The sequence below is a fragment of the Taeniopygia guttata genome, chromosome 31, assembly GCF_048771995.1.
Source record: "Taeniopygia guttata chromosome 31, bTaeGut7.mat, whole genome shotgun sequence".
NCBI classification, from domain to species: Eukaryota; Metazoa; Chordata; class Aves; order Passeriformes; family Estrildidae; genus Taeniopygia; species Taeniopygia guttata.
Window position 1 is genome coordinate 4,702,385 of NC_133056.1, and position 25,078 is coordinate 4,727,462.

The following is a 25,078-nucleotide window of genomic DNA, read 5'->3' on the forward strand; positions in this document are numbered from 1 at the left end:
GGAAAGCAGTCCCTTAAAAGAGCTCCTGCCAGCCTCTCTTGAATTGTCCCTGTCCTTTCTCCATGAACAGGTGCCCATGTGCAGCCACAGCAAATGTCCAACAGCAGCTCCATCAGCCACTTCCTCCTGCTGGCACTGGCAGACACGCGGCAGTTGCAGCTCCTGCACTTCTGCCTCTTCCTGGGATCTCCCTGGCTGCCCTCCTGGGCAACGGCCTCATCATCAGCGCCGTAGCCTGCGGCCACCACCTGCACACGCCCATGTTCTTCTTCCTGCTCCACCTGGCCCTCAGCGACCTGGGCTCCATCTGCACCACTGTCCCCACAGCCATGCACAATTCCCTCTGGGACACCAGGAACATCTACTCAGGATGTGCTGCACAGCTCTTTTTCTTTATGCTCTTCATTGGAACAGAGCTTTCCATCCTGACCATCATGTGCTACGACCGCTACGTGTCCATCTGCAAACCCCTGCACTACGGGACCCTCCTGGGCAGCAGAGCTTGTGCCCACATGGCAGCAGCTGCCTGGGCCAGTGCCTTTCTCAATGCTCTGCTGCACACAGCCAATACATTTTCCCTGCCCCTGTGCCATGGCAATGCCCTGGGACAGTTCTTCTGTGAAATCCCACAGATCCTCAAGCTCTCCTGCTCCAATTCCTATCTCAGGGAACTTGGGCTCATTACTGTTAGTGTGTGTTTAGGATTTGGTTGTTTTGTATTCATTGTTTTCTCCTATGTGCAGATCTTCAGGGCTGTGCTGAGGATCCCCTCTGAGCAGGGACGGCACAAAGCCTTTTCCACCTGCCTCCCTCACCTGGCTGTGGTCTCTCTGTTCCTCAGCACTGCAATATTTGCCTACCTGAAGCCCCCCTCCATGTTCTCCCCATCCCTGGATCTGCCCCTGTCAGTTCTGTACTCGGTAGTGCCTCCAGTCCTGAACCCCCTCATCTACAGCCTGAGGAACCAGGAGCTCAAGGCTGCAGTGTGGAAACTGATGCCCGGATGCTTTCAGAAACATTAAACTGCTGGCAAATTTCTGAAAATCACTTGTAACAAAAGTCATCTTTGATACTTCTTGTTGAATTAGTTGTGGGGATTTTTTTCCCCTTTGTTTTACTTTTTTCCCATATTGTCCACAATAAATGTAATTTTTGTGCCATTTGCCATTTTGTTTGTCTCCACCTTCCCTGTGGCCACTGTGTCAATGAAGGGCTGCACTCTCGGTTGCTTTCAAGGAACTAAAGGATCTCCCAGCGCAGTTTTCTGCAGAGATGCCCTTTTGTTGCCTTCTCTGGAGCTGCAGCAGCAATGTCTGTGTGCAGAGCTGGGGCAGATCAGTGCTGGCACAGCAGCTCTGGTCCTGCTGGCCACACCATTCCTGATCCAGGCCAGGAGCCATTGGCCTTCTTGGCTACCTGGGCACACAGCTGGCTCATGTCCAGCCTGCTGTCCATCAGTCCCTGCAGGTCCCTTTCTGCCTGGCTGCTGTCCAGCCCCTCTGTCCCCAGCCTGTAGCGCTGCAGGGGTTGTTGTGGCCAAAGTGCAGGACCTGGCACTTGGACTTGTTAAACCTCACATTGTTGGGTTTGGGCCCTGGATCCAGCCTGTCCAGGGCCCTGTGCAGAGCCCTCCTACCCTCCAGCAGATCAACACTCACATCCAGCTTGGTGTCATCTGCAAAGATGTCCTTGTTTCCATGGCTCCCCTCAGTGTCACAATGTCCCTTTGGTTACACCAGGCCCTGCACTGTCACACTGGTCTCCTTGGTTCCTTGGGACCCCAAAATGTGACAATGGACTCCTTGGTTCCATGGGGCTTCACAGTGTCACAATGTCTACAGATTTCACTGACCTGTCCCCAGTCCTGAGTCCTGGGGTCACCTCTGGCTGTGACTCTATTCCTCAGGTGCTCTGAGTGCCAGGGGTTGGATGAGGGAAATTGTGGGGAGGGACTGGGGACAAAGTGTTATTGATTGTCAGCCATGAAGGGTCTTGATTTTTGTATCTGTTCAGACTGCATGAGGAGGTTCTGGGGCTCAATATAAATTGGTCTTCGTTGATATCAATCTATAAACCGGAAAATAAAAATTGTCTCTGCATTGTTTACAATATAGTATAGTCACTTTGAATACACTTCTGAAATCTGTCTAATTCACCACAGAATAATTAAAAACTTCAATTATTCTCAGGGGCTTTTCTTGTTTTGGGAGTTTTGAACAAATGTTTGTGAGCTTTTCTCACTGAATTCCTGAAGTGAAGAGCTCAAGAAAGAAGAGACCTCTGGAGTAGGAAAATTCATCAGCAACCTCCAAGTGGCTGATGATCCACCCCCATCAGAGCAGCAATGAGCAGAAATGGGCACAGCTTTGTGGCTGTCCCAGCTCTGGGATGGGCCCTGGGCCTGGAGCAGGAGCAGCTCTGGAGGGCCCCAAGGCCGGGGCTCTTGTGCTGGCCTGGGCAGATGGGATGGCAGGAGGGGCTGCAGAGCTCTCAGCACCTCAGCCAGAGGGGAGCAGGGCAGCCAGGGAGCTCCTTTGGCCTTGGCCAAGCCCCTTCCCCCATGGTGGGGCTGAGTCCTGGCTGAGCTGCAGCTGCTGCTGTGCCCTTGGCAGGGGCTGAGGCCGTGGGGCAGTGCCCAGAGCAGCCTGGCCTGAGCAGAGCTGTGGGGCCAGAGCCGGCCGGGCTGTGCTGGGGAGAGGCCCTTGGTGCTGCCCAGAGCTCAGGGCAGCTGGCAGAGCTTGCAGGGAGCTGGGCTGGGCTGGGAGAGCCTGGCACAGAAACCATCAGTGTCCATCTCAGCCTGGCTAAGCGGGCAGGAGCAGGAAGATCATTCAAGGTCCACAAGTTCTCTATGTGGGAGCTGAGCTTGTGACTCCCTGAGCCCTTCCAAGTGCTGGGGCTGCACCTGCAGCTCCAGAGGAGATGTGACAGATGGGAACAGAGACAAATAATTCCTGCTGCATTCTTTATTGTGTTTGTTTATACAGGTGACCTGGATCCATATGTAGACAAGGTGTTTTGTGCCAGATAAGACTGGGAGAGTGATCAGAGTAATATTTTTTTGCTGAAAATTATATTTCGCACATAATGCACAATGAGAAAAAAAATACACATTTTATCAGAAGAGCATCTGAATTTTTCAGAGGATGAGGGACTCATTGATGTTTCAGCAGCCAAACCTGTTCAAATATTTTCCTCACGACTTCCTTGAGATGAGAGGTGACCACCAGAGGCCAAGGCCAGCCAGAGCAGTCTGTCCCGTCAGCTTTTGTCTGGGAGAACCCTTGCATATAGGGAATTTTTCAGGGGGAGTATAAATTTTGGCTGTGGAGACCTGGAAAAATGGATGGTTCTTTTCCATAGGAAGGAAAGCACAGAGCCTCACTTCTCCAGGGGCTGATGAGAGGCAGCCCTCAATGTTCCACGATCAGCCAGACCTGTCAGGTGGCCCCTGTGTCATGGTTTGACACTGGCACAATGCCAGTGCCCCCATGAAAATGCAACCCCACAAATGATTGCTGTGAAATGCAATCAGGAACAGAGCAGAGTAGGCCCAAGCTCAATAACAAAGGAGAAACTTTATTAAACTACTACTTCTATAAAATGAAAAAGCAAGAAAAAAAAAATCCAAAATTAAAACCTTCCAAAACACTCCTTCTCACTCCCCCCAATTCCAACAAACGACAGTGAGACACAACTTGGACCCCCAGCCAGGTTCCCACCCTTCAGAGGATCAATACTCTGTCCATCGAGGGAGAGAGGAGTCTCTCCTGTGCCATAGACCCCCAGGAAACACAGCTGCCACCTCTTGTGTTTCCATGTCACACATGACACCGCCTGGAGAGAATCTGCCAGTGTGACACTCTCCTTTCCATGTCACAGTGCTCTCACCACCATGCATGGACAGACTGCTCCATGGACAGACTGCTCTTAGGATTTTTCTTTTCAAGGATGCTCTGCCAAGAGGGATAAAAGAAACAAAACCAAAAACAACAGTTCAGCTTTACATTTTTGCGACCGCAGTACCGCCCCATTTTCGCCTGAGGCCGAGGGTCCAAGAACAGAGATCTTCTCTTCTTCTTCTCTGAAGACAGGGGGCATCACCACAACCCTCCTCAACTCTTCTCTATTCACTCCACTCCTGTCTTTTTCTCAGCTGCTGAAACAGGTCTCTTGCCTCACCATGCATCCTCCTAAAATACAGTCTCTCTCTTGGAGGAGAAAATTGGTTCAGTCTATGGCTAACAAGAGAAAGTCTAGCCAAAAACCACTCCATCATCTCCTCCCACCTAAAATTTCTCCTTCTTACATCTCAGGCCCCAGGCTGTCTCGTTTTTATCTTTCAGATCGAGGAGGAATAATATTTGACAAAGCTTTCATCATCCAAGAAGGGGTTAAAAGTCCAAATTCCCTGGCCAGCTGGCCAGGCTCTCTGCCCAGACCTCCAGCTCCCATGCTGGGCACATACCGCTCCCCGCCCCCGCTCTTGCTGTCTCTTTCTCTCTCTCCACAGAGACCCTGGTGGCGGGGAACGCAGACATCCCAGATTTTCCTCCACCCTTCATCTGCAGGGAGCCAGCCCGGTTCCTGCCCCTGCACCCTTCGGTCTTACCTCAGTCAGGCCGTGGGGCTTCCCCTGCCCCAGCCAGCCACGGGCCGGGCAGGGGAGAGGCTGCACTGCACCCTGACCGGAACCAAAGAGAGCGAGTTCTCCTGGGAATTCTGCTTTTAACCCCTCTGTGATCTCAGAGGTGTGTCCAGCCTCAATTGGTCACCCCAAGTGCCAATATCCAACCCCAATCACTGACTGGCTTGACCCTCTTCCTTCTGTGTTAAACCACGACACACTCCCAGGGTCTGGAATTCCAGTTCCTGGCCAGGAAAAAATGTTCCTGACTTTGAATTTCCTTCCTATCCTCTCAACAAATTATAATAAAATTATAAATCAATAAATTATAATTAAAATTAAATATAAAATAATTGAAATATAAGTATTTCAACTCTTACTTACAATACTCCAATAATGATTTAACCCAAAACAACAATAACTATTAATGTAACATTACCAATAAATATAAATAAATTATATACCAAGAAATACCTTTTGAAAGTTTTAACTCATTATCTAATAGACTTCAGATAAAAAATATCTGAAAAAACTAACATACAATCTAACACACCTTAGTAAACAATTCCTATCACAAATTTACTAAACACAAAAAAAACACACCACTATAATTTCTCATACATTTTAAGCAAATAATTAAACTTTATTAACATCCTTAAGTACGCTAAAAAAATTAAATTATTTTTGAAGAACTTAATTGCAGATGCGTGGTTTTATTTGGATATTAGTTTTTGGATTGTTTGGGTTAGATGATTTTTAAAAAGGGATTTTTATAGGAATTTAATCAGCTTAGAAGGAGCCACTCTGCAAACACAATTGACTGAAAGTGAATGGGACAGAAATCAGTAACTCTGAACGTTTTATTTGCTATCAAATACATCCCAGCCACCCAGCCCCACACAATCCCCATCCCACCGCTCCAAACTGAGATCCCACTTCTCCCAATCTCCTCCCAACCCCATCTCACCCTGGCAGCTGTGGAATTGAATGAGCTTTGTGTGGGATTGAATTTTTTTGAGGTGGGAACAGGCAAATTGAGGTGGGATTGTGCCTTCATAGGTTAAAATTCCATTGTTTTCAGTAGGATTGAGTGGTTTTGTGGTGACAGATCCATACCTCTTGGCTTTTGAAATGCAAAGAGATGGAGAACACTGCCTCAAATCACCCCAGAACCCACAAATCCTCCAGAAGTTGAGTTCATGGCTTTCAGGGAGGGTGCAACCGCTGGCGGCAGGAACAAATGAGACGGGTCTTGGTTTAACAAAGCTCCAGAATCCATTTCTTACCCCCGAAAGACAGGGCAAAGGCAGGGCCATGGGGGTTGTATAGGGTATCCCAGGGGTGGAGTTAGGGTTTGGGTCAAGGGAGGAATTATTGGCAGCAAAAAAGGGTGAGATCAAATTCCTGCCTCTTAGCAACAGGGGAAATCAACCCAGATCCTAAATTTTCCCTCAAACTCCTGTGAAATGGTGGCACTTCAGATATTTTTGATCAATTGCTTTAATTTAACCCTGTTTTGGCTGTGTTTAAAGAATAAAGATGAATCAGAGGAAAATTAGGGTCAAAGCAAAAGGAGAAGCAGCCAGGTGTGTTCCCAACATGGATCACAGGGAATGAGGGTCACCAGACCTGTGCCCAATGTGGGTTCTCCAGTGGGGGATGGAGCTGGAGCAGAGCACGAAGCTTTTCCCACACTCCGGGTATCCCAGGGTTTCCCTTACCGGTGCCTCCGTTGGTGTCTGGTCAAGTGAGAGCTCTGGGTGAAGCTCTTCCCACACTGGGGACACTCGTAGGGCCTCTCCCCAGTGTGGATGCGCCGGTGCCTGACGAGGGTGGAGTTGTGCTTGAAGCCCTTCCCGCAGTTGGGGCAGCGGAAGGGCCTCTCATCCGTGTGAATCCGCTGGTGCACAAGGAGATGGGAGGTGGTCTGAAACCTCTTCTGACACTCAGGACATTCATAGGGCCTCTCTCCAGTGTGGATGCGATGGTGGATGATGAGTTCTGAGCTCCAGCCGAAGCCCTTCCCACACGCCCCACACTTGTAGGGCCATTCTCCGGTGTGGATCATCTGGTGGCGGATCAGGGTGCTGCTCTGCCTGAAGCTCTTCCCACACTCCAAGCACCTGTAGGGCTTCTCCCCATCGTGAAGCTTCTCAGATACCACCAGCTCCGAGCTCTGGCTGAAGCTCTGCCCACCTTCCTGACCCAGAGTGGACCTTTCCTCCTCAGAGCACCCTGGGCTGGGTTTCCAGCCCCTCCTTGTGTGGGATCTCCGGGGCTTTTCCTCCCCTTTGGATTCTTGCTCTGTGGAGTTGCTCAAATCGACTCTTCCATGAGGTTCTGCTGCAGGGATTTGTCCTTCCTGGTCTCCATCATCAGCTCCTGCTCTGGGGTAGGAAGGACAAGGAGAGGATGGGATTTGCCTCCGTGCAACAAGGAAGGGTAAGGAGTTCCCCCCAGTGCGTCCCCGTCAGCAGAGCGTCGGCAGCGGGGCTGTCCTGCAGCCGGGGGCCAGGCTGGGCCGGGAGATGGAGCAGGAGAGAGGGGGAAAGGGGCACTGACTTCCTCCTCACCTGCCTGGATGTCCAAGGGCACCTTCCTCTTCCTCACAGCCTCCTCCTCCATTTCGGGAAGGTTTGGGTATGGGAAATTCTGTTTTGGGAGGAAAACAAGGGATGAGCACAGTGAGTTTTGTACCGGTTTGAAGGCAAACCAGGGGGAGAGTCTAATCCAGAATGACAATTGAGTAAGAAAATTAGAATCAAGGCAATGATACAGAAACACTGGCTTAATCTGACAGAGTCAGGATATAACCTGACACCCCGTTGCTCAGGGTGGTGGTAGCAGTCTGATGAAATGGTGGCTGCAGTCTGGCTGGAGTGATGAACGTGATTCTGTCAAAGCGGGGATCCTGTAGAAGGGTCTGGTCTTCCTCTGAAGGTCCAGTGGTGGTTATGGAGCTCTTGTCCTCTGGGAATCCAGTAGGCAAGGTGGTCATGGTGTTGCAAGGGTGAGATTATATCCAGGTAGGAATGCTTGGTTCCTCCCCCTGGGCGGAGCATCCCACAATGGGATGATGTAATTTTATCAGCCCTGCAGTGACACTCAATGGCCCATTAACAGAAGATGGCCCCTGGAGGGCATTATCAGGGCTGAGCCATGGAAGAGATAAAGAACACTGCCCCACCTGTTGATAACAGTTTATGGAGATGGTGACTGAAAACACTTTTGGTTACATCTGACATTGTAACCTGAAACAGTGAGGCAATCCCTGCTCGGGGTGGGGGGTGAACACCACCCCCCTTACCCAAACTGGCTCAGGTGTAAAACCCCCACCCTGGGAAGGACACGCACACAGGGGACAATGTCACATCCCAGGGTGATCTCTGTCCTGTCACTCCCTTTGCTCTCCCCCCTTTTCTCTTTCTTTCCAGCTCTCTCTCTACCTCACTTTTACTGTTCAATAAAATCCACTTTGGATTTTGTCTCTTTAGCACCTTCATTGGGGCAGAGGCATCTCTCTAACAATTTTATTAACCAGACTGAGACATTATTTTGGCACAGTGTGTTCAGGGCACTGCTGTCTGACCCCAAGTGCCTTTGACAACAGCCTGGTTCCCACCTCTGAGGAGGTTCTGCCTCTTCCTGGAGGAACTCTTGGAAACTTGGATGCAGCTTCCTCTGAGTGACTTTTGGAACAACTTATGAGGAAAATGGCTGTTGTGGGTAGCCAGTGTAAAGAAAATATTTTGTTTTCCTTCCCTGAAAAGTTTGTTTAAAATCACTGGAGGAAAGGAAGCAAATGATACCAGCGAGACTGACAAGGTTCATTCACCCCAAGGTGAGGAACACAAGGCTGCTAAAAGTCCTACAAGAAGCCCAGCTCAAGTAGCTAAATTGCTGAATACCTCCAGAATTCACATCTTTTGAGGGCCTTGCAAAATGTGAGAATAATTTTATCTTGCTACCTGTTACATTTGTGACAGCTCCACAGAGCTTTCCCTTCCTTTTAATAATCTGTATTGGGCTAAATGTCCACTTTTCTTTTATTGGAACCTTCCAGCAGCTGAGCTGGAGTTGTGCTGGAACTGGGGAAATTTGAAATTGCCACAGAATTACTTCTATTGTCAGTTTATTAATGTTTGGTATTTGTGTTTTAATCACAAGTGGCTTGTGGGAAGAGCAAATATTCCTCAAGGCATTTTTTGTAGGGTTAAGTTTGATTTCTGGCAAGTTTGTTTCATCTGGTCCCCAGGGGATGCTCGAGGGGTCTCTGTGCCTCTCACCCTGGGGGATGCTTGAGAGGGGCTTGGATGGGTTGTCCCTTTCCCGGTCACCCCAGGCCATTCCTGAGGAGGTGTCTCTGTCCGGGTCACCCCAAGCCATTCCCCAGGGGGTCTCCGTCGTTCTCAGCCCTGTGCCAGGGGAGTGCTCCAGGGAGTCTCTCTCCCTCTCAGCCCAGGGGGTGCTCAGGGGTTGAAACAGGGTATTTTACAGTATAAATTTAACAGGGTAGAAATCCATTTGGATTTAGGTGAAATTTGCTGATTTGAAGTGTTAGTAGCTTGCTAGCATAGGCAAAATATGCTGTTTAGTCTGCTCGCTCTGCTGCAGAAACGCGGATGGAACATTGATCCCCACAAACCCTGTAAGGAGTTGTAGAGGCGGTGTGTTTATTGCAGCACTGGACACATGTGGGGATCGTTCCCCTTCAAAGGACATGTGCACTCCTGTGTAAGAGACGGTCCCAAGTTCCCCTCATTCTTGCCTCACGTTTGCCGCAATGGCAGAGACTGAGATCCTGGAGACTCTGACTGGAGTTCCAGCTTGGAGAGGTGGATGATTATTTTTGCAGGTGTGTTCGCTGTACCACCACAGACCACTGCTTCAAGCTTCCTTTTCTATCCTTTATTTCCTTTCTGTCCCCATATTGCATTTGCTGTTGGCACTCTATAATAAAGGTGCATTTCTTGTGATTAAACTGATGGTCCCCTGCTGTTTTCCTTTTTGCACTTTTGGAATCAGTAAACAAGCAATCATGACATCCTGCTCCTCCAAGAGGATCATGACACTCCCTCACGGAATTGGGATCTGCGGGCAGGGTCCCTTCCTACACCAACAGTTCCCAGATTCTGCCAGGGACTCGCTTCCCTTTCCTTCTTCCCTCTGCTTCCAGCTGGAAATGTGCTGGGAAATGCCCAGCAAAGCCACCTTTGCTGCGTGCTGCAGGAGCCCACGGAGCTGCTGCACCTTGTCCCCTGCCCTGCACAGCTCCTTGGGAGGCACGGCAGGAGCAGCACCCTGGGAGCCTCGGGAATGCCCCTCTGGGATCCATGGCACACGCTGCCAGGGGCTGGAATTCCAGTTCCCAGCCAGGAAAAGATGTTCCTGCCCTTGATGGAAAAGCTCTTAACAAGCAGCCAGAAGCCAAATGGAGAAAGATCTTACAGTGACACTTCACTGCCAGCCTTCATAACTTCACCTGTAGTTGTTTTAGCTCACGGATTGGGAATTAAATCAGGGCAGGGCCTTTGGTGGGAGCTGCCCTGGATCAAGGGAGACACTGAGAGAGAAACAGAGCATGTAAAGAGAGGTCTGAGAGAAAGGAGGACACAAACACAATCAGCTGAGACGGTGGCACTCTGAAAAGAGAACTGCAACTGACTGAAAAGGAATGGGATGGAAAGAAATAATTTTGTAACTTGTATTTCCCATCAAAACACAATTGCCTCCCTTTCTCACCAACCTCCTCCTGGTGTCATTCAGCCGGGATGTAAGAACGTTCTTCATTCTGAGTGGATGTTCCAGGCTGCACCCACAAGGAAACAGGGAATGGGGATTTTCCTGCTCCTGGGGAGTTTGACATCCTCAGCTGAGGAGAGTAGAAGGCAACAGAAGGAAAGGACAGCTGGCTTCACCCTTCCTCAGGAATGAGGGGGTGGGGGGAAATCTCTCATCATGTCTGCAGCTGCTCCCACAGGGATGTGAGGGCTGATCCCAGAGCCCCAGGGGTCACATTCAGGGCAGCCCTCAGGGTATTCAGGGGCAGCGTGGGACCACCTGGATCTTGGAGCACCCAGCTGCCCCCCATGTTTGGAGGTGCCTGAGGAGGGCTGAGACAATGCCAGGGACATCCTGCAGTGACATCCCCCCTGTCCCGCCCTGTGTGTGCTCAGTCCCAAACCTGACCCTGATCCTGGTCTCAATCTCACTCCACGTTTAGACACACTCACAGTTCTGTATCTAATCTCATCCCAGTGCCAGACTTGTCTAGCCCCAGACCCAATCCCAGCCCCAGCCCTAAAGCCAATCCCACATTTTGCCTTAACCCCAATCCCAGCTCTAATCCAAATCTCAGCCCCAACTCCAACCCCAGCCCCAATTCCAGCCAGTTCCTAAATCCTCAGCCCCAAACCAAATCCCAGGTTCAGCCCTTCTGGGGGTTTGGGGGTGTCTCTGTCCCTCTGACCCCGGTGATGTTTGGGTGGGTCACACCAGGGCTGAGAGGGACAGAGACCCCCCCGGCCTCCCCAGGGATGAGAAGGTCAGAGAGCCCCCCCAGCCCCGAGCACCCTCAGCGGTGAGAGGGACACAGAGCCCCTGGTCCCCAGCCCTGCACAAGCATTCCCTGAGGCCAGAGGGATGGAGACCCCCCGAGCATCCCCCAGGGCGAGGGGACAGAGACCCCTGAGCATCCCCTGGGCTGAGAGGGACAGAGACTGCCCTAAGCACTTCCTGGCACAGGGGTGAGAGGGAGGGAGACCCTCCAGGCATTCCCTGGGGTGGGGATGATGGAGACTCCCTGGGGAATGGCCTGGGGTGACAGGAACAGGGACACCCCTGGGGAATGGCCTGGGGTGACAGGGACAGGGACACCCCTGGGGAATGGCCTGGGGTGACAGGGACAGGGACAAGACCCCCAGGCCCCTCCCAAGCGTCCCCCATGGTGAGAGGCACAGAGACCCCTTGAGTATCCCCTGGGCACTGGACAAAACAAACTCTGCAGAAATCAATTTAAACACTGCATAAAATGCCTTGGTGAATATTTGCTTTTCCCACAAGTCACTTGCGATGGAAACGCAAACAAATCCCAAACATTAATAAACTGAAAATAGAAGCAATTCTGTGGCAATTCCAAGTTTCATCAATTCCAGCTCAGATGCTGGTGGTTTCCAAAAAAAGAAAAGTGGAAATTTGGCCCAATACATATTATTAAAAGGAAGGGAAAGCTCTGTGGAGCTGTCACAAAGGTGACAGGTAGCAAGATAAAATTATTCTCACATTTGGCAAGGCCCTCAAAAGATGTGAATTCTGGAGGTATTCAGCAATTTACTACTTGAGCTTGGCTTCTTGTAGGACTTTTAGCAGCCTTGTGATCCTCACCTTGGGGTGAATGAACCGTGTCAGTCTCGCTGGTATCATTTGCTTCCTTTCCTCCAGTGATTTTTAACAAACTTTTCAGGGAAGGAAAACAAAATATTTTCTTTACACTGGCTACCCACAACAGCCATTTTCCTGATAAGTTGTTCCAAAAGTCACTCAGAGGAAGCTGCATCCAAGTTTCCAAGAGTTCCTCCAGAAAGAGGCAGAACCTGCTCAGAGGAGAGAACCATGCTGTTGTCAAAGGCACTTGGGGTCAGACAGCAGTGCCCTGAACTCACTGTGCAAAATAATGTCACAATCTGGTTAATAAAATTGTTAGAGAGGTGCCTCTGCCCCAATGAAGGTGCTAAGGAGACCAAATCCAAAGTGGATTTTATTGAACAATAAATGTGAGGTAGAGAGAGACATGGAAAGAAAAAGAAAAGGGGGGAGAGCAAGGGAGTGACAGGGACAGAGATCTCCCCTGGGGTGAGGCAAGTGTGACATTGTCCCTGTGTGCGTGTCCTTCCCAGGGTGGGGGTTTTACACCTGAGCCAGTTTGGGTAAGGGAGGTGGTGTTCACCCCCCACCCTGAGCAGGGATTGCCTCACTGTTTCAGGTTACAATGTCAGATGTAACCAAAAGTGTTTTCAGTCACCATCTCCATAAACTGTTATCAACAGGTGGGGCAGTGTTCTTTATCTCTTCCATGGCTCAGCCCTGATAACGCCCTCCAGGGGCCATCTTCTGTTAATGGGCCATTGAGTGTCACTGCAGGGCTGATAAAATTACATCATCCCATTGTGGGATGCTCCGCCCAGGGGGAGGAACCAAGCATTCCTACCTGGATATAATCTCACCTTTTCAACACCACGACCACCTTGCCTACTGCATTCCCAGAGGACAAGAGCTCCATAACCACCACTGGACCTTCAGAGGAAGACCAGACCCTTCTACAGGATCCCCGCTTTGACAGAATCACATTTATCATTCCAACCCGACTTCAGCCACCATTTCATCAGACTGCTACCACCACCCTGAGCAACGGGGTTTCAGGTTAAATCCTGATTCTGTCAGATTAAGCCAGTGTTTCTGTATCATTGCGTTGATCTTAATTTCCTTATTCAATTGTAATTCTGGCTTAGTTGCTCTCCCTGATTTGCCTTCAAACCAGTACAAAACTTAATGTACTCTTCCTTTATTTTCCTCCCAAAACAGGACTTCCCATTCCCAAGCCTTCACAAAATGGAGGAGAAGGCTGCAAGGAAGAGAAAGGAGCCTTGGGAACCCCAGGCAGGTGAGGAGGAAGTCAGTGCCCCTTTCCCCCTCTCTCCTGCTCCATCTCCCAGCCCAGCCTGGCCCCCGGCTGCAGGACAGCCCCGCTGCCGGTGCCCTCCTGCTGGGGACTCACTGGGGGGATCTCCTTGCCCTTCCCTGTGGCACGGAGGCAAATCCCATCCTCTCCTTGTCCTTCCTACCCCAGAGCAGGAGCTGATGATGGGGAGCAGGGAGGACAAATTCCCACAGCAGAACCTCATGGAAGAGTCGATTTTGAGTGGCTCCAAAGCACAGGAACCCAATGGGGAGGAAAAGCCCCGGAGATCCCACAGAAGGACAGGCTGCCAACCCAGCCCAGGGTGCTCTGAGGAGGAAAGACCCACCCAGTCCCCGGGAGGTGTACAGAGCTTCAGCCATAGCTCAGAGTTGGAGGTCCATGAGCAGCGTCATGATGGGGAGAAGCCCTACAAGTGTTTGGAGTGTGGGAAGAGCTTCAGGCGGAGATCCCACCTTATCTGCCACCAGATGATCCACACTGGGGAATGGCCCTACGAGTGTGGGGAGTGTGGGAAGGGCTTCAGCTGCAGCTCGGCCCTCATCATCCACCAATTCATCCACACTGGGGAGAGGCCCTATGAGTGTCCCGCGTGCCAGAAGAGGTTTCGGTGGAGCTCTGCTCTCCGTAAGCACCAGCGGATTCACAACGGGGAGAGGCCCTTCCGCTGCCCGGACTGCAGGAAGGGCTTCAAGCAAAACTCCCACCTTGTCAGGCATCGGCACATCCACACCAGGCAGAGGCCCTATGAGTGTCCCCAGTGTGGAAAGAGCTTCTCCAGGAGCTTTCACTTGATTCGACACCAACTTAGGCACAGGTAAAGGAAGCCCTATGAGTGCCCAGACTGCAGGAAGAACTTAGTGCACTGCTCCAACTCCATACCCCATTAGAACACCCATGTTGGTCAGAGCCCTGTTGACCCACATTCCCTGTGATCCCTGCTGAGAAGACACCTGGAAAGTGGTCTTCAAATCTTCCTGGATCCCCACAGATACCTGGATGAACACAGGTCAGGAACATCCATCGGCCCTTGGATCATCATTGAAAATTAATTGGGAAGAGCTGTTTCTTTGACTTTACAGCCCAAGAAATTCTCACCTGCTGTGTCACTTTTTCTTCTGGTGGCATCAAGCAACAATGGATGATCTTGGAGATCTTTTCTCACTTGAATAATCTCCATGTTTATCCCATCAAAACACCTAGAATTGGGGTAAAAATAAAGAAATCAAGCAAAGAGATCTAAAGCTGAATCATTTTACTGGGATTTGAATATGAATTTGGGGATAAGGGGTGGATTTGGGTGTTCTGGGACCATCCAAGGCACGGCACATGGCCATGCTCTTGTAGTTGTTCCAGCAGAACGTGTCCATCTGACCCCATCTGTTCTCCAGGAATTCTGGTTGTCTGTCCCAGTCCCTGTCCTGGGTCTGCCCATTCCAGATGTTCCCCACAAAATGCCCAAATTGCTGCTGAAGTGCCCTAGCTGACCCTTTCTGGGGATGTTCCTGTCCAGCAACGTCTCCTGCTCAGCTCCATGGAAGGCTGTGAGGGGTTTTAGGGACTCCTGGTGGGACTGAGAGAGGCTTTTGTGGCTCTTGGGGCCATTTGTGGTGCTGGGAGGGGGTTTGGGGGCCTGCTGGAGGTAACTGGGATATACTGGGAATGAGTGAGGTCATCCTGGGGGCCACTGGAACCATACTGGGGACTCTGGGGTGACTGGGCATGACCATGCTGGGGGCAACTGGGATATACTGGGCATGTCTGGCGCCATACTGGAGGGGACAACACTGGGAACAGCTGGGACTGTGTTGGTGGCCAGTGAGGGCAACTGCGAGTGACTGTGTCTGTACTGGGATGCTCAGGGGGCCACTGAGGTCATAGTGGCAGTGAGCAGGGCTGTACTAGGGGTGACTCGGTGCAACTGGGATCATACTGGGTGGAACTGGGACAACACTGAGGGGCGCTGGGATCATACTGGGAGTGACCAGGAGCATGCTGAGGGCAGTTTGGACCATGTTTGGGGCAACTGGGATTCAATGGGAGCAACTGACTGGAACTGCACTGAGGGTGGCTAGGAGTGGGTGTGGGCAACTGGAATGATGCTGGTGAAACATAAACTTTAAGGCATTTAGAGATTTTGAGGAGCTAAGATTTTAGTTAGAAATAAGCCTTACTAGAGTTAATTGAAATGAGAATAATAAATGAGTAGGCCTTGATGAAGTTAGGAGTTAGTAGTTAACTAATAATTAATTGCTTGTCAGCACAATGTTTGGTTAGCTGGGTTTATAATGAAGAATATAGAAACTGATAAATAGCTTTTAGGAACATAAGACAATTGTGGGCCTCCTCTGTTCTGAAACCAATTGAAGACAAGGAATGGGAGTTCTACCAAGAGTTCATTTGTCATACCCGCATTGAAAAGGTAGAAAGGTCAGAACGAGGAAGACTTCATTTACTTCCTCATTTTGAGACCCCTCCCCATAAAAGGGACCACCGACCCATTTCAAGGGACAAACTACGCATGCTTAATAGCTTTTAGAGTGATTAGCATATGAAGCGGGGAATGCGATGTACCAAAATTATGAATATGCATTTGTATTTTGTATATTCAATACTTGTATGGATAAAAAGACTCTGTAATCACCTGGAAGGTGCGGTGTGTATTTGGGAGTGACCCCATACAGAATAAACATACACTTTCTAACTTTAAACTGTCAGAGAGTTTTTGTCCGTCACAGTTGGATATCGATACTACATCAATATCCATATTTTTTTAATAAATCACTGGAAGAAACTGGGAGGAAGTGTGAGTGACTGGGAGCATGCTGGATCAAGTGGGATATACTGAGAGAGACTGGGAGTCACTGGGATCATACTGGGAGTGACTGGAAGATCCACAGCAATGGCCTGGGCTGGGTGATGTTGGGTCTCAGGGACCGCAGGGAGCACTTTGACACTGAGTGGCCGGATGGAATGCAGGGGACATTGTGACGCCCTGGGCCCGGCCCGGCCATGGGGTTTTTCCGGAGCCCCAGTGTGGTAAGATAGGGACAGGCGAAGCGGAAGATTACCGGGATGTCACGGAAAGACAGACTCCTTCCCCCCTCTCTCTTCTCCACTTATCTAGTTAACCCCAAGAATCCCAGAAGAATGTAGCCACACCTGTTCTGGTAAATTTCCACTACCCACTGTCCCTGAAACCCCCAGCCCCCCTCTGACGTAGCAAAGACCCCTAAACCTATTTAAACCCATGAGATAAGATAATAAACGCTTTCGACCGTCCACCAAATTGGTGCCAGCGTGTGTCGTTAGTCCGAGTAGCCCGGGTGAAGCCGGGCTGCCGTGCTGTCTTCTTGTAACCAGGTCGCCGTTGTCTTTTATAAAGGCAACATCTGGTGCCGAAACCCGGGACAAAATTTGCCCGGTGGACGGGTTTCACCTGGACAGAAGCAGCGGCCAGGACGGTGGAACCGTACCCAGGCGTAGGGGAGACGTCCCCGGACCCGCGAGCGTCATGGACAGCGTCGCCTGGGTCGTAAGTATGAGGCAATGGAATATCGCGTTTAAGCTCAGGAACTTTTATCTTGCTATAGCAAGGCTGCCTGGGCTTGGAGCAGCCGAATGCTCAGTGGATGCCATGCATCCGGGGATATGGGAACAGTATACAGCCACGCTAGCCGGGGAGGAAAAATCCTCAGACAGTAACAAGAGCTTTACGGCACGGAACAAAGTAAAAAGGACCCCGCGCAAAGCAATAGAAAAGCAGGAGACGCGGAGTGCAGCACATATGTGTTTATTAGTCAAACCCGAGCTCGGGGGGGGGGCGAAAGCGCAGACCGTCCCTGAGGAGGGTCCACCCGAGACCGGAGACCCGAGAGAGCTCAGCGCGACAACCCCTTCCCCGGATCAGAGCGCAGCCCGGCCCCGCCGCAGAGCTGAGCCCAGCCCAGCCCGGCAGAAGCAGCGCTGCCGCCGAAGCGGCGCGTTCCGGGCGCCGCGGCCCCGCTCCCGCCGCAAATCGGACCCACCCGCGGCTCCGCGCCGCTTCCCCGCCGGCGCGCCGAGCGGAGCAGCGCCGAGCCCCGCCGCGGGGGCCCCCCGAGACGCCCCCGCCGCGGAAGACCCCCGGGAAACCCCCGCCGCAAAAAAGCCCCGAAAAGCCGCGGCTTGCCGACACGTCCCGCCGCCGCCGCCGGTCAGAGATCCGCGGTCAAAGGCGCAGCCGCGCGCGAGGCGCTCTTGGCGAGAGCCGGCGGGAGAGACCGGAGTCGCGGGGGCCGCGGCTCGGGGAGAATCCCCGGCCGCGCGGCCATGCGGCCGTTTTGAAAATGGCGCCGGGTGCCGCGGAGGGGGGCAGAGCCCGGGCGGTCCCGGCGCGAAAACTCGAACACCGCGCGACTTCAGAGGCGCGCGCGCGCGAGAGAAAGGGGCGGAGAGCGGCTCGGGGCACAGAGCCAATCGGCAGCCGTGCCGGGAGCCGCCACCATATAAGGCAAAAACCACTCCCCGCAGGGGGCGCGGCGAGCCGGGGGGGGCGGGAACGGCCCCTCCCCCGCGGGGAGGAGCGAGCCCGGAGCCGAACAAAACGGCGCGGGGCCCCGGAAGTACGCTGGCATTTGACTTCCGGCGCGGAGCCTGGCAACAGCTTTACCAGCTCCTCCGAGCCGGCAGGAGCGCGCGGGCGGGGGGGGAGCGCACGGGCGGGGGGGGAGCGCGCGGGCGGGGGGGGCGCGCGGGCGAACCCAGCCCCCTCCCACCGCAAATAACGGCGCGCGTGCCGCAGGGTCAGCAAGAGACGCCCCCGATACAGGACCCCGGGGTAGCCCTAGCTATGAAAGTGGGGAGAAAGCCCCCGGGGATGTAGGAAACGTGCTGCCTCTGTGGCAGTCGGAACCCCCATGTGGTGAGACCATGAGAGCCAGTGCTGCACACCACTGCTAACAACCGAACTTGACCCTCAAAACAAAACTAATGAGAAGCTATGAGTTCTGTTTGCAGGGCACGCTTGTGAACCATCCCAGTAACACACACACCCCTGCTCCAGAAAGAGATAACAGACCACCAAACTGCCAGACAACACCTGAAAATCCCACGGTGGTAAGATCCAAACATGCACAGTGTCTTTCTTTATGCATTTTTACTGTTTAGAGGCTTGTGGCCAAGAGAACAAGCTAGCCCAAGCCACTGCCCTCTAATAAATACCCCATCCTTCGTGTTTCACATAGCCAGCCTGTTTAGAAGCTACCTTACTAACTCTAAATAAAACCAAATCAAACCTGACTAACCCATATTAATTTTGCTATAATATTAAAAACCCCCTTTTTCTACAAAATCATTGCTTTAAATACCCCCTTCAATTACTCCACAGCCAGTGTCCCCCACCAGTGCAAGTGAAACACTCCCCACAGAAAACCAATAAGTAAATAGTCCCATCCACATTTGAAATGTAAATTTGCCAGAAACCCAGAGTAAATCCTTATATGTTCCTTGCCAAGTTTAATAACTCTATCAATTTCTGTGTTCAAGTTCTAATTGTTTCTAAGGTCCTACATCACTCAGACGAAAAAATATACCATCTTCTCGAAGAACCTAACAGACTCCACAAAAAGAAAATCATCACAGGTATAACTATCGCGATGCTGCTCGGCCTGAAAGCAGCTGGCACCGCCACGGGTGTCTCAACCATCGCAACCCAGCAACACAGACTCTCCCAGCTGCAAATGACCATCAATAAAGACCTGCAGAAGATCGAGAAATCCATCTCCTACCTAGAAAAATCAATTTCTTCGCTTTCTAAAGTAATTTTACAAAATGAGCAAAAACTAAACCTTTTAAAGCCTTCAGCACCTGCCTTAAAAAATCTACCCTGATCTACTAAACCACCCTTTCCTTAACAAGTTACAAGTCTGTACCTCACTCCAATGCCTCTATCTACAACTACCTCATTTATATATGATAAGGAGGGGGGAGATGTGGTAAGATAGGGACAGGCGAAGCGGAAGATTACCGGGATGTCACGGAAAGACAGACTCCTTCCCCCCTCTCTCTTCTCCACTTATCTAGTTAACCCCAAGAGTCCCAGAAGAATGTAGCCACACCTGTTCTGGTAAATTTCCACTACCCACTGTCCCTGAAACCCCCAGCCCCCCTCTGACGTAGCAAAGACCCCTAAACCTATTTAAACCCATGAGATAAGATAATAAACGCTTTCGACCGTCCACCAAATTGGTGCCAGCGTGTGTCGTTAGTCCGAGTAGCCCGGGTGAAGCCGGGCTGCCGTGCTGTCTTCTTGTAACCAGGTCGCCGTTGTCTTTTATAAAGGCAACACCCCAGGGTGCCCAGGGCAGCAGAGCAGAGCCCCTGGCTCAGGGGCAGCAGCTCCCTGGGACACCCTGGGCGGGCGGGCGGCAGGGGATACCCAGGGAGAAGAGGAAGCCAAGGCCCAGCGCCCCAGGGGCGGCACCAGCTGAGGGACGGGGCAGGAGGGAGAGGCCTCTGCTGGGATGGCACTGGGGCTGCCCAGCACTGAGCCACAGTTGTGTGACATCACAGGGCCTGTGTGACATCACAGGGCCTGTGTGACATCACAGGTGGATGTGTGAGGTCACAGACTGGTCTGTGACACCACAGGGGCTGTGTGAGGTCACTGGGGAGGTCACTCTGTCCCAGCCCCCCCTCCCAGTTCCCCCAGAGAAGTCCTACGCTGCTCGTGCACAGCAGGGTCCCCTGTCCCCCGGGTTCCCCCGCGCCCAGCACTGCAGCCTCCCCCAGAGGATGTTCCACGAGATCGTCCCCAGAGCCTGACATGGGGACTGGGGCTGGGTCTTTGGGGGGTGGGACAGGGGGACAGGGACCCCCCGCAGCGTCCCTGTGTACCCCAGGGCCAGAGCCTGGGCCAGGGCTCCTTCACCCTGTTACCAACGAGGGCTTGAGAGCACTGAAAAAATCCACAGCAAGGGATCAGCAAAAACCAGATTTAATATTAAGTGACAGCACTGCAAAGTTCCTTGGCAAGAGTCACTCTGCTCCTGACTGGACACCTCAGGCACACCAAGGAAACAAAGCAACAACAAAACCAAACAAAATCCAGGCAATCAAACCAGAAATGAACCGTGAACTGTCCCCGTGTGTGTGTGACACAAGGACAGTGAGGGCAAGGATAAAAGGAATAAAGAGATAAAAGCTTAACAGAGTTAAATTAACAGGACTTAACTTATACCTTAACCTTAATTTCTACCTTCAATTTCACCATTTAGCAAAGGACAGAGCTTAACAGTATTTAACCTAACTTATAACCTATGACTTCACATTTTTACAGAGAAATAGCATTTAACAGTATTTAACCTAGCTTTCAACTTATATTAAACATAACAACTTAGCAAAAGAATTTAACTTAGGTTATTCCTCATGATTTAACCTTACTCACAGTCCTGACTGGCTCAGCTATGCAAGGCACTCAGACCCCTCAGAGAGCAGCATTTCTGCCACATTTCCCCAGCACAGGCACTCCTGTGTGCACACAGACACAGAGAGTCAGTGCAAGGCACCTGTGAGAAATTCCCCTGAGGGCAGGGAAATGCTCCCTGTGGATGCTTTGGCATCTCCCCAGCAGTGAAGGGTTGAGCCTTGAGGAGTGGGGGGATCGGCCCCCCCTCAATGTGCTCCCAGTCACTCCCAGTATTTCCATGTCCCTGCTCCAAGTGCTGCTCCCAGCCCTGATCCGTGGGGATGGGAATGTGCCACTCCCTTGCCTGGGCAGGGTCACACCTGAGCCAGGTGTGCAGGGCAGGACCTTCCCCTGACCCCAAGGACTGTGCCAGCTGCAGGATCTGCTTCCCACCGGCCTCTTCCTCCTGCAGCCCCGAGCCCAGCTTGGTGCTGAACAAAGGGGCTGGGCTGGGGTCATCCTCCGGCGGGGGCTGCGCACCCCCTCTGCCCCCTCCCCAAATTCCCTCTGGGAGAGCAGGAGCTGGAGCAGGAGCCCTGTGGGGAGGGACAAGGGGGTGACACCGGGATGGGGGGGGGTCACACACGCTCTGGCGGGACACACATGGACCCTGGGGACCCCTCCTCAGAGCCAGGAGGATGAACCCCAACATGGAGCCACCAACCTCCAGCAGCATCTTGGGGGGTGGGATCTGGTGGCTACTTTGGGGTTCTGGGGGATTATGAGTACCCAAAAACCCCCTCCCAGCCCCACAGCCACTCCCAGACTCTTCAGACCACCCCACAGCTCCCAGCCAGGACTCCCCCAACTACTCCCTGCAAGATAAATGTCCTCAAGAACCACCAAATCCCCTTTCCATCTCCTCTAAGACCTGCCCAAATTCCCTGCAAGCCACACAGCTCTGTCAGGGACCCAAACCTCCCTCACAGACCGTGCCAAGGCTCCTCCCAGCACCACAAATGCCCACAAGATTGACAGAAGCCCTTCCCAGACCCCTCAGGAGCTCCTAAACTTCCACCTCCCATGGCACTGACCAGGAGAGGTTGGTGGGCAGGAACATTTACAGCCAGGATCAGCTCGGGCGCTTCAGCAGCAATTTAGGCTCTTAGGGAGAATTAGACAGAATTCTTGGAGAACAGGTGGGCTCAGGTGGACATGTTCTGCTGGCACACCTCTGAGATTGTGGCCATGTCCCCTGGCTTTGATAGCCTCAGAACACCCAAATCTTCCCAAATATTCCATTGGACCAACCCCACATTCACCCCCAAATCCTGGTAAATGGTGCAGGTTAAGATATCTTAGTTTAACTTCTTGATTTTCACCCCAGTTTTGGTTGTTTAGACAGGGTGAAGAAGGAAATTATTTACATGGAAAAGACCTCCAAGGTCATGCAACACTGCTTGATGCCACCAGAAGAAATAATTGGACAGATCAGGTGAGATTTTTTGGGGTGTAGTGTCAACAAATCACTTCTTCCCAATTAATTTATAGTTTAGATCAGAGTCCTGATGAGTGTTCTTGCCCCTGTGTCCATCCAGGTGCCTATGGGGATCCAGGAGGACGTGGAGACCACTTTCCAGGTGTCTTCTCAGCAGGGATCACAGGGAATGTGGGTCACCAGGGCTTTGACCAACATGGGTCCTCCCATGGGGGATGGAGTTGGAGCAGTGCATGAAGCTCTTCCTGCAGTCGGGGCACTCACAGGGCTTCCCTTACTGGTGCCTCCGTTGGTGTTTGGTCAAGTGAGAGCTCCTGGAGAAGCTCTTCCCACACTGGGGACACTCGTAAGGCCTCTCCCCAGTGTGGATCCTCTGGTGGCAGTTCAGGCTGAACCTCTGCCTGAAGCTCATCCCACATTCCCCACACTCGTAGGGCCTCTCCCCGGTGTGGATGCGCCGATGGTTGATGAGGGTGGAGTTGTGCTTGAAGCCCTTCCCGCAGTCGGGGCAGCGGAAGGGCCTCTCATCTGTGTGAATCCTCTGGTGCAGGAGAAGACTGGAGCTGGTCTGAAACCTCTTCTGACATAGAGGACACTCATAGGGCCTCTCTCCAGTGTGGATACGTTTGTGGGTGACAAGTTTCGAGCTGCAGCTGAAGCCCTTCCCACACTCCCCACACTCGTAGGGCCATTCCCCGGTGTGGATCATCTGGTGGCAGATGAGGTTGTTGCTCTGCCTGAAGCTCTTCCCACACTCCAAGCACTCATAGCGCCTCTCTCTCTCATGAGGAAGCTCAGGGACCAGCAGCTCTGAGTTCTGGCTGAAACTCTGCCCACCTCCCTGGCACTGGGTGGGTCTTTCCTCCTCAGAGCACCCTGGGCTGGGTTTGCAGCCCCTCCTCCTGTAGGATCGCCGGGGGTTTTCCTTGTGGGATTCCTGCACTGTGGAGCCCCTCAAAACAGCCTCTTCCATGAGGTTCTGCCATGGGGATTTGTCCTCCCTGGTCTCCATCCTCAGCTCCTGCTCTGGGGTAGGAAGGACAAGGAGAGGATGGGATTTGCCTCCGTGCCACAGGGAAGGGCAAGGAGATCCCTCCAGTGCGTCCCCGGCAGGAGGGCACCGGCAGCGGGGCTGTCCTGCAGCCGGGGGCTGTGCTGGGCCGGGAGATGGAGCAGGAGAGAGGGGGAAAGGGGCACTGACTTCCTCCTCACCTGCCTCAGTGTCCCAGGGCTCCTTCCTCTTCCTCGCAACCTTCTCCTCCATCTGGTGAACGTTTGGGGATGAGCACAGTGCGTTTTGTACCGGTTTGAAGACAAACCAGGGGGAGAGTCTAAGCCAGAATTACAATTGAATACGAAAATAAAGATCAAGGCAATGAGACAGAAACACTGGTTTAAACTCACAGAGTCAGGATATAACCTGACACCACGTTGGTCAGGGTGGTGGTAACAGTCTGATGAAATAGTGGCTGCAGTCCGGCTGGAGTGATAAATGTGATTCTGTCAAAGCGGGGATCCTGTAGAAGGGTCTGGTCTTCCTCTGAAGGTCCAGTGGTGGTTATGGAGCTCTTGTCCTCTGGGAATGCAGTAGGCAAGGTGGTCGTGGTGTTGCAAGGGTGAGATTATATCCAGGTAGGAATGCTTGGTTCCTCCCCCTGGGCGGAGCATCCCACAATGGGATGATGTAATTTTATCAGTCCTGCAGTGACACTCAATGGCCCATTAACAGAAGATGGCCCCTGGAGGGCGTTATCAGGGCTGAGCCATGGAAGAGATAAAGAACACTGCCCCACCTGTTGATAACAGTTTATGGAGATGGTGACTGAAAACACTTTTGGTTACATCTGACACTGTAACCTGAAACAGTGAGGCAATCCCTGCTCGGGGTGGGGGGTGAACACCACCCCCCTTACCCAAACTGGCTCAGGTGTAAAACCCCCACCCTGGGAAGGACACACACACAGGGGACAATGTCACACTTGCCCGGCCCCAGGGGAGATCTCTATCCCTGTCACTCCCTTGCTCTCCCCCCTTTTCTCTTTCTTTCCGTCTCTCTCTACCTCACATTTATTGTTCAATAAAATCCACTTTGGATTTGGTCTCCTTAGCACCTTCATTGGGGCAGAGGCATCTCTCTAACAATTTTATTAACCAGACTGAGACATTATTTTGCACAGTGAGTTCAGGGCACTACTGTCTGACCCCAAGTGCCTTTGACAACAGCATGGTTCCCTCCTCTGAGCAGGTTCTGCCTCTTTCTGGAGGAACTCTTGGAAACTTGGATGCAGCTTCCTCTGAGCAACTTTTGGGAGAACTTATACGGAAAATGGCTGTTGTGGGTGGCCAGTGTAAAGAAAATATATTCCTGTCCTTCCCTGAAAAGTTCGTTAAAGTCACTGGAGGAAAGGGAGCAAATCATACCAGTGAGACTGACCAGGATCAGTCACCCCAAGGTGAGGAACACAAGGCTCCTAAAGTCCTAGAAGAAGCCCAGCTCAAGTAGCTAAACTCCCGAATAATCAATGAATTCACAGGCTTGGGGGCTTTGCCAAATATGAGAATCATTATTTTCTTCGTTCCCGTCACCTTTGTGACAGCTCCACAGAGCTTTCCCTTCCTTTTAATAATCTGTATTGGGCCAAATTTCCATGTTTCTTTTTTGGAACCTGCCAGCATCTGAGTTGGAGCTGTGCTGGAAGTGATGAAACTTGGATTTGCCACAGAATTGCTTCTGCTGCTGGTTTATTAATGTTCGGAATTTGTTTGTGTTTCCATCACAAGTGACTTGTGGGAAGAGCAAATCTTCCTCAAGGCATTTTATGTAGGGTTAAGTTTAATTTCTGCTGAGTTTGTTTTGTCTTGTGCCCAGCA

At 51.9% G+C, this 25,078-nt stretch overlaps 2 protein-coding genes and 1 long non-coding RNA gene across 3 annotated transcripts; 2 read left to right on the forward strand and 1 right to left on the reverse strand.

Moving 5' to 3' along the window:
• The first annotated feature begins 434 nt into the window (after positions 1–434).
• On the forward strand, positions 435–1,022 carry LOC140681074 (olfactory receptor 14J1-like). The gene has a single exon (XM_072920280.1). The coding sequence runs from the start codon at positions 435–437 to the stop codon at positions 1,020–1,022; it is 588 nt and encodes a 195-aa protein (XP_072776381.1).
• A 5,322-nt stretch (positions 1,023–6,344) lies between these two features.
• LOC121469096 (uncharacterized) lies at positions 6,345–23,471 on the reverse strand. Its single transcript, XM_072920281.1, has 3 exons — positions 23,460–23,471; positions 22,541–22,988; positions 6,345–6,823 (listed from the first exon to the last, which is right to left on the reverse strand). The coding sequence occupies exons 1-3, from the start codon at positions 23,469–23,471 to the stop codon at positions 6,345–6,347; spliced, it is 939 nt and encodes a 312-aa protein (XP_072776382.1).
• LOC140681121 (uncharacterized) lies at positions 16,362–19,547 on the forward strand. Its single transcript, XR_012052368.1, has 2 exons — positions 16,362–16,857; positions 18,321–19,547. It is a non-coding gene; the product is annotated as an uncharacterized lncRNA (long non-coding RNA).
• Positions 23,472–25,078: the final 1,607 nt, after the last annotated feature.